Source organism: Aplidium turbinatum, chromosome 12, assembly GCF_918807975.1.
Source record: "Aplidium turbinatum chromosome 12, kaAplTurb1.1, whole genome shotgun sequence".
In the NCBI taxonomy this organism is placed as follows: Eukaryota; Metazoa; Chordata; class Ascidiacea; order Aplousobranchia; family Polyclinidae; genus Aplidium; species Aplidium turbinatum.
In genome coordinates this window covers 11,172,027-11,184,730 of record NC_137483.1, presented here as the reverse complement: position 1 = coordinate 11,184,730, position 12,704 = coordinate 11,172,027, and the positions used below count along the sequence as shown (strand labels likewise).

The window sequence follows — 12,704 nt, the reverse complement described above, 5'->3', positions numbered from 1 at the left end:
CTTTTCTTTTTAAATTGAAAATTTTGCAGCTTTACATTTTCATGCATTTTTTATTCAGTTTATTGGAGCTTTGGTACTCCAACAATTTTTTTCAAAATTTGCTTCTGGGTTGGAGAGTCAACTTTCTTTTCTTTGAGTTTGATATCTGAAATTGCTGAAGGCCTGTTGGTTTTGATGGGTTTATCACGCGCGTTATCAAGTATTTCTTTTCATTATAATAAATAGGCGACCGCCGTGTTATTGTGTGTCTTTTTACAACTACCCACTTTGGGTGAAGTATGGTTTGCTCTGCTCCTCTCCTTACTATCCACAAACGAGAGTGAATGTTTGTTAATGACTTGGGAACTACCGATGACACTCGTCACTCTGGCTTCTCCACACAGAATAAATCTTTCGCCTTTTACTAAAGATTTCCGTGGGAAGGAGCAATGCAATGAGTCTTTACCAATTTTTCGACCTCGCTTAGGCGGGGTAATTTATGGCAGCATTTTTAAAAACGGCTTTTAAATATAGCCTGGTGTGAGGGAAGGAAAATGTTTTAATTGATTACAATCGATTTGAAGCTCACTGTAAATTCAAATGATTTAAGTGAAAATGAATTATAAGTATTTTTTCATAACAAAGCACAATTTCTGAAAACGCAAATGAATGTAGGCTACTGCTTAGGTCTTCTCATCACAAATTATTTTGTCAGATTGTTACAAGATATATCCAAGATTTAATTTACATTTTGGTTTTATCCATCTAGTCAGTAAAACTCGTAGCGGTGGGATGGCGTAGCGGATAAGGCGCTTGCTTTCCAATCATGCAATCCTGCTTCGACTCCAAGCTTGAGCTGGTTGTTTAAAATACCGCTCACCTCTATACCCAGGGTGTAATAAATTGGATGGGCGTAGTTGCTAAAGGAAAGGCGGCCGAGAGGGCTACCGTGCTCTCGTTCGTGCCGAAGGCTTAGTATAGTGATAACCTTATATCTTCTCATTCCCCGTATGCTTGGATTAAGTATGGGACTCACATTTACCTTTTAGTCAGTAAAAAAAAACAAGTTTTGAAATAGATTGTAAAAAATGCGACAAAAACTATTCGTTGGGTAATGCCAATGATTTTTCAAAAATTTAGTTTTAATTTGTGGGTTATTAAGTCAGGCTGAAATATCACATCTAGTCTGAAATGCAGAAGGAGCAATATAATTGGCACCTATACTTGTAATTACAAAACTAAATATGCCTATCATTGCAAGACCTCAGCCTTTTAAATGGTTTTAATTGTTCGCAATTTACTGCTCTACATGTACAGTGGCAAACAGCAAAAAAATTTGGTTTAAAATTCGAATACGAGCAGGAAAGTTTTAGAAAAGTGAGTTGAAACACGAGCTTTTAACTTAAATAATGTTCATTGTAAACAACGACTGATTTGCTATCTGAGATTGTTGCTGAGACTTGGGGGCGTACAACGTGATATGGTAATCTTGATCGAACAGTTTGAGCATTTTTTTCTTCGGGTAACTTTAGCAATTTGACTCACGGAATTAGATTTCTAATTCTAGTTCCATGATCCATGATTTGTGATCCATTGCAACGTTTGATACCGTAGGCCTAAAACATCAACGCAACCAATTTTAAGGTTGATTTGCATCAGCACAAGTTTTTGTTGTTGTTTTGGTTAATGCCAAGTGGTGACGATTTCAAATAAAGAACAGAAAGAAAGGAAAGGAAGGGAAGGGAAGGTTGTTTTTTTTTTTTTTTTTTTTTTTTTTATTGTAAACTTTTCAACAGTTTTACTGTACATTGTGTTTTGATTTATTGTACATATTTTTCGCAGCGGCCAATAAACAAACAAACAAACAGCTTAGTATCCAACTTCAGATATGGCCTCATTATTATAATAATAAAACTCTGTTTTAGGCAAGAGTTTAACTGAAGCCCTTTCTAATGTCGGTTAGTAGACATTAGTTTTTAGAAAACAATTACTTTATTTGTTCTCCAGTAACCTGCCATATGACATGAAAAACTTGTGAAGGCAATTCCTTGTGACTTCATCTTAATTTACAAGTTCAACATTTGCGTAGGTGGTCAAGGGTTGTGTCGTGGTTGATTGAAGGCATGCTATTTCATTGGCCACCTTTTTTGGATTGGCTTTTGCATGCAAGTGTACTTGCGATTGAAATCAAGCAAAGGATGGGATATCAGATTAAAGGGAGGTTTGGAGAGGAGCTGGTAGGTTTGTAGCCTACAATGCATTTTACACATTGTAAGTATATAAGCGTGGATTAGAGGTTTTTGAAACAATTTTAGCTGGATGAAACGAAAGTTTCCTTTATAAAAATCCGTTCAAAATAGAACAAAATGTTGTTTTTATCCATCAAAGAGACTTAGGCTAAATCGACATGAAACGAGGCAAACTAGTTTTTTGTTTTTAGAAGTTTTTTTGATTCAAATACTTTTAAGTTTTAGTTAGGACTGGCGAAGGTTTAAAGAATGTGAAAGAAAGCCAACGTCTTAACAATTTTACGGTGGATTCTTTTGCACTTAATTTGCTTTTCGAACGCAAAGCGAAAGTTTCCGAATGTTGAAATGACTTGAAGCAAAACATTTCATCACAAAACCATCAGTTTGCAAGCCTTGGTTTACATTTTTTCATTATAGTTTAAAACAGTGACATTAGGGTGTGATATATTGAAAAATCTCTTTTTTCGTTTGTTGACTTACACCGCAATATCCTTCTTTCGCCATCTTGACATACACCTCGGAGCGTAGTGACGCGCTGTACAAATATTAGCCAACTTCAAATCAACACAGCGGTCAAAGAAGAAAAGGAATGTACCTCAGTTTTCTGACAAAGAAACGCAACGTCCAGTTATTTACAAACTTTGAAGAGCAGGTTGTTTGAGAACGTCATGGCTGAAGTTGAAATAGTTTTCTACAAGCGACAAAATCGGTTGCGCTGGCTTGATTTGGTTTTTCAAGGCGTTACATTGACACAATGACACTCATACAGGGATTTACGTTATGAAAGAAGCTGAAAAGGCTTGTGATAATGGAGAAAACTTTAGTTCTTTGACAAAGAATAAGTTTCAGATGTTAAGTTGCTGCTTATAGCATGAGATCAATGAATAGTCAATTGAAGATGGTAAAAGTACAATGGCTACACGTTTGAAATATGCGGATATTTGAACGTAAGGATAAAAAACTGCGTTGGTAGCTACAATTCGTGAAAAAGCATTTGGATAAGTGATCAAAAAATATACCCAGTAGGCTACATCCAGTTTATGAATGATTTCTTGGTAAGTAGTAGGCCTTCACATTTTTGTGAAACCCAGCGACATTCAATGAGAGTGTGCGGCTGTCTGCTACTTACAAATTGCTTTCTAGTGATGATAGTTTTTGTTGTTTAAAATATTGCCTTCGGCATTTTTATGCAGTTTCTGCTGAATTTAATTATAGTCTATCGGCCCTTAGCATGAAACGGGATGATGACATTTAAGTAATAGGATGTCGCTTCAAGTCAGAATTTTAAGCGTGACGGGGCTCAAAGGAAAAGGAGCAAGAAATGCCAAAGTCACGTTCAGAGGTACAGTGGTTAAGTTGTGTTTTTTAACTTTTTTTTAAATAACTCGGCTTTACTTTAAAGCAGATCTATTGGCTGACAGATGTAGCCTATGAAGACGTATGAAGGAATGCGATTGACAGAATTGTAGTGACAAAGTGCCGACACGATATTGATACATTCTATGTAACACATGGTTTAGTAAAGTTTAGTCTATAGAAATAGATGATTGCTGTGATTGCTACGAGTCAATTTAATATTCCCATCCTGCCCAAGATGAATAATATTAGAAGAAAAAGTATCATTTGATTTTTTTTTGCTTAAAATACACTTAACCTTTGGGCAGCCCAAAAGGTTAAAGAAAATATAGGCTTCATATTACCATTCACATCAAGTTCCATGGTGTGATTTATTATCTTATTACACAGATTGGCAAAGGAATACGTATCTCCCATGTTTTCCACATGGGCGTCGGCATTTTCTGCTCAACCAGACATCAGTGAAAAATGGTATTTTCCTCTTCCTGCAAGAAACAAGTAGCGGACCATATCACCAGCGATTGCACTACCATTCGTCAACCAAGTGATGCAGAAGGCTTTCCTATCATTGATGATGAGATGCGGTTTCCAGTCGCGTCTCACTTACAATCCAAGAAAACAGTGGCATTCTTGGGTGACAAAAGACCCCAGAGATTCAAACGAAGAAGATTGAGGGATGCTTAATTTCGTTTTTAATTGTTGCATTATATTTTCAGATTTATCTTATCGCACTAGAACAATAGAAGATTGTGAAAATGAAGCTGATTTCCATGAGGTATGTTTATTGTCATACTATTAATAACACAAACAGTTGTCAGTCATTTACATAACAAGCCTTTTGCCGCAAAAGCTCAAAACCAGATTTGAGTTGCTCAATGCTCAGCTGGCAAACTTGCTTTTTGTAGGCGATGTCGTTTCATTGTCGGTAGACCTTGAAACAACTCAGAATTTTCAGCTGGACTACCGAATAAACAATTAGCGTAAAACGCCTTGTTTGAGTGCACGACAACTGAACTGAACAATAAAGCCTTCGAATTTGTTGTATGGAGATCTTTTTGGTTAGTTTCAAAGACGCAAAACTACTTTCTGCTCAAGCTCAAACGGTTGTATTTGCATCCAACGTCTGCATTGCAGTTTGCTAGCAGGGGTACTAGCAAAATTTAAGATTTCTAAGATGGGAATATTGTTGTCTTTCTTCATTTCTTTTCGGCATGTTTTGTAACATGACAGTTTGATTTTATTCTTCCGTATTGTTTGTGTTTCTAACGTAAATATTCATAACAATTGTATAACCAAATATTGAAAGGTTTGGATGTTCATCAAGATTTCTTACCTTTCTTACAGCAGTTGCAGTGCTCAACCAATAAATTCGAAAGTGCAAGCAGAAACACATGAATATATTTCTTGCGAATCTGTATATTTTATTATGTATTTCCTAACTCATCGAACGAGCACTGCGGCTAAAGCAAGAAAAACATAAAATACATTGAATTACATTCTTCTTGTGTTTTCGTTTCATGTTTTCTAATAGATTCGTTACTTGTGTTCTTAAGTAGATTAGTTTTATTGGTTTTACAAATACGTTAACGTGTGTAACGTAAAATGATGTTTTTGGGTAAAAGAAAGTTAACCGCTTGTACGCACTAATTTACCGATATTTTGTGAAACAGGATTTTGAGTGGCCTATTGCCAGTCAGATTGAAGACACTGACATGCTTATGGTTGATGTCTATAATTACAGCAAAGTTTTTTCTAATAGGTGAGTAATTTTAGCTTTCATTTCAAATAGTTGAACTATTGATTATTTAGTGGTATAGAATTTGAAGATGGCGAGGATAAAGATGATCCATTGCTCGACGTACGTTTGCAGACACCAAGCTGCTTGCAGAAACAACACCACAACCCTATTTTAAAAATTGCAAATTTTCGAAATTTTAATTTCAAAGCTTTTTGCAAAGTCAGTTTTGAAAAACGTTTTTATCACACTGCCATACAAATCAGTACATGGAGATTTGTTTGAGCTTACGAGTGTTATACCACTGTGAAATCATTGATAAGAAAACGAATTGACAAAATAAACCACAGTTTTATAAATGGTAGCAGAAAAAATATTGAGAGTAGCATCTTTGTGGCATTACGTATTTATGCCCTTAATATCGTTAATTGGATTGATAGCCCATACACTACGTTGTAATAATCCTCTCATGCAAACGAATATATCTTTTTGAATCTTTCGAAATACACTATACATTTTCTTTTTCATCAAAATAAGCATAATAGCAGAACTGTAAGCGATTAAAGCTGAAACAAAACTGGCTCTTTGCTATTTATTTGCTGCTGGGAGAAACCTTGAATTTTATAGCCACATGTTTTTTCGTGTCTCCAACAATGCAATTGAATACGTGAATTCAAAAAGGGCCCAATTCACACAAAAACGTTTTTGAGATAATGCCTTTATTTATTGTAGTCATTTACTTTTGTTGTGGAATTTCGATAAAGATTATATGCTTAAACATACGGGAAGAAGTATTATGCCTGAAAATGTCACTCGATAAAAAATTTGTGGAGAAACTATTGAAAATTTGAGGCCCAATTGCTGGAGTTAGGCCTTTTTTTAGAATCAATGGAAATATTGAGGGGGGTATTTTTCATGTTTAGGCTTAAAAAATTTTGCCTTTTTTTGACACTGACCAGAATGGGAAAAACATAAAATGTGAAATTTGAAAAAATTGAAATTGGGCCCTTTTTGAATTCACGTATTCAATGTATATCTATTAAAAAAAAAAATGGAAAAACGAATCGATGCCTTCGAGCTCTGGTCATACAGGCAAATGTTAAAAATTTCATGGAAACAAAAAATCACTAACGATGAAGTATTATCCAAATTCAATTCAAGTAAAATTCTCTTACAAATAGTCAAAAGAAGAAAATTGAAGTGTTTCGGACACACAATAAGGCAAAACTCGTTACAAAGATCATTAATAGAAGGGAAGATAAATGGTAAAAGAAACAAAGGCAGACGAAGAATGATTTGGACATCAAACATCACTAAATGGACAAAATTAAGTTATGAAAAAGCAGTACGAACAGCTCATGGTCGAGAACAATGGCGCATTGTATCCAACCCTCAATACGAGGAAGGAACATAATGATGATGATTCAATTTTTACATGGGCAAAAGTAGTACATTTTGTTTTCTGCTTTGTTGTACTACAATGTATATGTATCATGTGTGAAACATAGTTTCTTGATTGGTACCACTCGTCAACACGATCTTTTTGTTACATAAACTTTGACGTCTGATTGAGGATAATTTAGAGAGCTGGATCTGAATCTGAACTCAAAATTCTTTTATCCCGTTAGGTATTTAAGATACTGTAACAAAAATTGTTATTTTTGTCAAAAGTGGAATATTTGACGTTGTTTTTATTTCACATAGACCTCTATGCTATTATATGTCTAATTTGTGGCATAGGAAGGAAATGCCTTAAATAGGCCCAGATTTGGTGCCAATTTGTTTTATATGCAAAATTATTAAAAAAGAAGGAGTAAAAAGCTAAAACGAAAGTTGAAACCCTCTTTTCCAATGCTTTGTACCAAACCACATAAATTGATGGAAAATTTTGACCAGAAAACTTTTTTAAAGCTATTTTGCCACTCTGACATAATGCTTTGGTTATAGCTCCGCATATAAGTGGCACTGCAACGTAATTTATGAAGCGTTTGTCAAAACAGTGAATTATTTTGTGATACCTCACAAAATTACGTAAAAAAATTGCGAACTAATATTCGGATTCATCAGCAGCTCGAAATGACCTTAATTCAGCTTTTAAAGTTTGAACAAACAATTGAAAAGGTGTTTTTTGGTCGAGGTTGACCTGTGTATTAAAATTCTCACTTTACTATATGTTCTTTCTTCAATATATAGACTTATTGGAAGATTTCAAATGGTTCTACAACAAGTTGTGAAAAATGGAAAGGTATCACTCACGGAATCTTTACTTGATCAGAACAATACCGCACTGAAGGTAAACGAATTTATGTTAACTTTAAAAAATGATGTTTGAGTGATCTTTGTATCAGTTGATTGTAACAACTACATTTAAAAAGTTGAGTATACAGTAATCTCAATGCAAATCATCACCTTTCTTTGAGGAAAATTTCTGCACAAAATAAAGAACTCCGTTTTCACCAGGTGTTTGTTAGCCTTGAGATTAAGTACATGGCTCCTGATGGGACGGTGGGAGATTGGTTTGTGGAGGATTTTATTCCACAAGCACCGCAGGATAACTTCAGCATTAAATCAACAACAACAGCAGTGTCTAAACGCAGGTTACTTTTGTTGTCTTTTTTTATTTATCCTGAAAGCACATAAATTTTATAGAATTTATATGCACAGAGCTTTAGTCTATAAAGATTTCCATCAATTCAAAAGGTAAAAACAATGTGCGACAAATAAACTGAAGCCAATAACTCCGCAATTGATATATGCTAGTACAGTGTACTGGCAATTGAAATTACTAAATGCAGGTTTCAGTAGGTAACATAGGCTAACAAGTTGCATAAGGCCGTTTCAAGTTGGGCTAATATACTTTTGATTTGTATGTAACAAGTTATTGCCATTGCTGCCCAGAGTTATTTAATGAGATCTTATTTCGTATAACTTTTTTAAACTTAAATTAAAAAAATATTCAAGCAGATGCCATGACCATGAAGGTACTATGCCACGATTAAGATTTTCATTACCTTTTATTAATTTAAGATTGAGATAGTGTATCTACACCAGTATATAATTTTATAAGAGTTCTTTTTATTTGTACTTTCAATTAGAGATGAACAGAATTATCCGTTTTGAAATATTTTACCTGGTATCTGTTGTGAAGTAATTTCAATAGTAAACTTTATGTTTCACATGTTTATGCGTATCTGGGGTTAAAAATGATAAGTTTAACTCTAAGTTTCGTAATGCAGCAATAGGCTACTTAGAATGAATATTAATATATGCATTAAAATCAAAAGTTGATTGATCAATCTTTACAGCTATTTTTTTCCCTACATCTTTTGGTAATCACACCATCGATTATTTGGTTAGCCTTTAGCAGCAGTAAGTACTTTATCAGTGGCAGAAAGCTTAGCTTGCATTTTGATTTTAAAATGATTGTGTTATCTTAAGATAGGCGTTTTTTTGTTGCTATTTGTTGTTACTTTTCACAAACTTAACATTGTCATCACCATTTATGTTGATTTAACTTTTTCGGACGTTGAATCAATGTAATGTTTGCCTAACATAGTGTTGAACGAAAGGTATTTTTATCCATTTTACGGAGAAGCACAAGCTCATTCTTCAAAGGATCTCAACCACCTGTACACTCAAATAAAAGGTACAGTCTAAGCACAATTTCTGCATAATCTACTTCTTGTCAAGGACTTCAAAAAGACAATTTTTTAGTCAATAGCGGATTGAGAAAATGTATTTTTGTGAGCGCCACTGTTTGGTTTTCTAATAGTCACGGCTAAAGGAGGCAAAGATTTAGCCTTAAGGAGCCCAGCTCTATCTAGCCTTTGTCTTCGTCACACCTTTTTACATTTTTTGCAGTTCTCAGATTAGACTGGACCAGAGCCAGAGTGCGTGACAAAATTTTTCCTTTCTCAATCCGCTACTGCACCTAGCTAAAAATGTTTATTGTATTGGGAAAAGATTAATTCTTAAACCATCAAGTCTTACACCTGCTGTTAACTGCTCTGTATATTCGATGTGTATTTTCTAAAGGATTAAAAAGTACCGTACGTAGCATACGATGGTTGTCGTGATTAAACTGATGAGGAAATGATCACCAAATTTTAGGCCACGAAATCTCCTTCAGTGTAGCCTATATGAAATAGGCATGCAATATTGTTTGGTTTATTACGACCAAAAGTACTCTCACTTTAGCTGTTTCTTATAAATTGGCCTAAAAAGTTACTTGTTTTAAATTAACTTCATTTTCATTACCATCGAACACCCTTTTCTCTTTTTCTCAAATTACTGTCAGCTAGCTCCATCGTTACATCTCGTTTAGAACACACGCCAAGATTAATTCATTTGTTACACGCTTATGTTAATTCTTTCGTCGCTCTTGCATCGGCACGTGTAAAATCAATTTGACTTACAGCAGGACATAACTCTTTGGTAAAGAGATCTTACTCTTTTTAGTTCTTTCTCTGTCGCTCAGGTAGCCTACCAGAAAGTGATTTGGCTCCAGTCAAAATTTTATACGTTTTTCATTGCGCAATAACATCCAACCGACATCGTATAGTTGTCTGCTATAGGCTACTTTCTTGCGGTAAAGTCATACAAAAAAATATTGACATTTTTACACAATCTACTCTAATCTATCAGACCAAAAAAAATGTTTTGATCACTAACAATTTTCAAATATTCTAATAAAACCGTCGCAATGCACTATATTACTTGGGTACATACAAAAAGCTAAGCGAAAACAATCCGGGTGTTCTTTGGGTTTTATCATGACAGAAATATATTGCAAAGCTTAGTGTTTAATGCCCATGTGTAATCTTCTATAAACGTCATAAAACAAGCATTTGAAAAGTTAGAGATTGGATCTGTCGTACATGTTTATGAGGTTGCCTAACATGAGATTTCCAAAAAAAAATCTTTGCTTTCTGCTGTCTTGTTTTCTGTTCGATAGGTAGATTAGCATTACTCTATGTTTATTTTACGTAAGCGTAGGTCACAAAATATCTAAGTTGAATTGCATTCGATAATACGTTTTTTTGTGGCTTAGTGCTCTTCAGCCATTGTTAAGCGACCAAGATTACGACACCAGGTAAATACAATGTTCTTTGTGTATCTAAGGTTGTCCAAGTAGCTACATATATTTCCCTTCACCGTGTCTATGTGAAATCTACAGTATGAAAACTTGATCTTTAAGAATTTTTGCGTTTGTTTTTTGCATGACAAATGTGAAAATTAAGAAAAATAATTGCTTTAATAAAAATTTTCTTCCGACTTTTACAATTTACATGGCAAAAGTCGCTACAGTTCAAATGAAAGATCTTATTCTAAACGGTAAACAACATGTTACTATGGCTATGGTTCTCAAGCGCACAGATTAAGCTTTCGACCACAATAAGCGTTAGAGTTTAATGATCTCGAATTGTCTCGAACAGGTAAACTTAAGTTTTCATGGCTTAATTATTTGCTTCTCATGTGAGGTAGACATTTGGCGATAACTCGATATGTTTGATTATCGAAGGCAAAACTTTTAACTTTGAATTAACCAGCTTAAAAATAAAATCAATTTTTAAGTTTTTAAAAATGTTAAAGGGAACGAACTAGTTATACGGGATTCCTTACGATTACAACTGTAGCTCAGAAGAAAATTTTGAATTGCTTTGCTCTGACATTAAGTTCTGTGTTTTATGCGCTTTGTACCAGAATATTTATTTACAGTAGTTTCAAAATCTTAAATGTTATAATTTTAACCTCTGTCTCACTCATACTGTAATCAATTGTGGTTGTCTGTTTTTCCACGTTATACCTGATGATTTTAAACCCTCGTCCATTTACTCAAACTCATGTCTGATTGCAATTTAAAACTATAATCCGTTCATTGTTTCGTTAATGAATGCTTTTTGTTCTTTTCATCAGTTCATGGTAAGTTTGTTTATTATATTGCTGCTGGTGTTGGGTCCATTTTGTGAGTTCGCAAATTATGCATTTGCTGCTTCTGTGGGTGTCATCCTTTTGGAGTTGTAAGCCTGGTCAGGTGTTTTGGGCTTATTTCGTCCAGATTCAGTACCAGCCAAAATTTGAAGAGATGTAGCTTTGCCTGAAGTCGGAACGCCAGCGCTTGATTTTGGAAACCTTTGCACAGTCCAACCAATATCCAACTTAAATTTACCGTTTAAAATGTTTAACTTCTTGGCTTAGTTGAGTATCAAACTAATCGTCGGGTTGTGGTTGGGTTCAGACTTATATTTTTGGGTTTGAACCAAAAAAACAAGGCTTACAACTCAGCTGTCTTGAACTATCTTCTCTCGAATAACAGCGTCCATTGGTGTATTGTTACGCATTTATAACGTCTTTTAACATTGAAATGGTGCAACTTTATCAAATTCTTGAATTGCATGACAGTGCAGAAAAAGAAAATGGTAACGTTTGTGTTGTGGTTTCATCAAATTGCAGATTTTTCAACATTGTAGGGAACCACTGTGTTATCACAAGTTGTCTATTTAGCGTCTAGCGTGCCGTCTGGCAACGTTAATGCGATGTAAAAAGACAAGTTTTGTTGGTTGACTCTCAGACAGCAATTCACCTGTTTTTTTTTACATTGATTCAACTTATGCAGACGTTGAGTTAATGTAAAAAGCGAATGATTTGCTGTCTGTGTTGGGGCTGCTGCTGTTTTTCATGCCACAATAATTGTTAATGTACCGTGATTTTTCTAAGGCTCAATAAAAGTCAGATGTCCTAGCAACAATATACATTTTTTCATGCATGAAACAAACGTTGCCTAATCTTATTCTATCAGCCAAAATCAACACAAACCTAGCATTTTACTGTTCTATTTTTGAGTTAAAGTAACAACTTTAGTGAAATATCAAGAAGTCAAAGTTACAATTCAAGAAAGCACGGGTCAAGCTTTCTATAGTGAATAACTTTCGTTTTTAAGGTTTTTTGTTTGCCAAGTGAATATTCAGAAATCATATGCGTTTCCATTGACATTTCTTACGCTTTGACGTAGCCACACACTTTTGTTTGCCGTCCGAGATCTTTGAAATGATCGACGACTTGTTAAATATCCTGTTCATACGTTGCTATTTTCCCAGCTGAAAACATTACTTCTTTTTACTTTGATTTAACGTCTCCAGTCGCTTAACCAATGTTGAAAACAATTTTTGCTATCTGATTTTATTTCAAAGATTACCGCTAAAGCTTGTACACACTGTATATAAGCTACGAATTCGTATTTCTCGTATTTGTAAGGAAAACATGCAGTTAGGTTATGTTGTGCTGCACTGTGAAATTTTAAAGTTGATGGCAAAACGCAGGCACACTACTTACTTCCAGCTTCTAATTACTGGGTTGTCAGTTTTTGAAAAAGGTCTCATTGATCA

The 12,704-nt window shown here is 34.5% G+C and overlaps 1 protein-coding gene and 1 non-coding gene across 2 annotated transcripts in view; both read left to right on the top strand.

Moving 5' to 3' along the window:
* The first annotated feature begins 361 nt into the window (after positions 1-361).
* LOC145781461 (U5 spliceosomal RNA) lies at positions 362-473 on the top strand. The gene has a single exon (XR_014290754.1). It is a non-coding gene; the product is annotated as a U5 spliceosomal RNA (small nuclear RNA).
* Positions 474-3,491: 3,018 nt separating this feature from the next.
* LOC145781185 (otoferlin-like) overlaps positions 3,492-12,704 on the top strand; it is a 97,873-nt gene continuing 88,660 nt past the window's right edge. The window contains exons 1-5 of the mRNA XM_082592961.1: positions 3,492-3,570; positions 4,301-4,359; positions 5,255-5,343; positions 7,513-7,612; positions 7,780-7,916. Coding sequence (XP_082449087.1) covers positions 3,492-3,570; positions 4,301-4,359; positions 5,255-5,343; positions 7,513-7,612; positions 7,780-7,916 — 464 coding nt within the window. The remainder of the gene's footprint in view (positions 3,571-4,300; positions 4,360-5,254; positions 5,344-7,512; positions 7,613-7,779; positions 7,917-12,704) is intronic.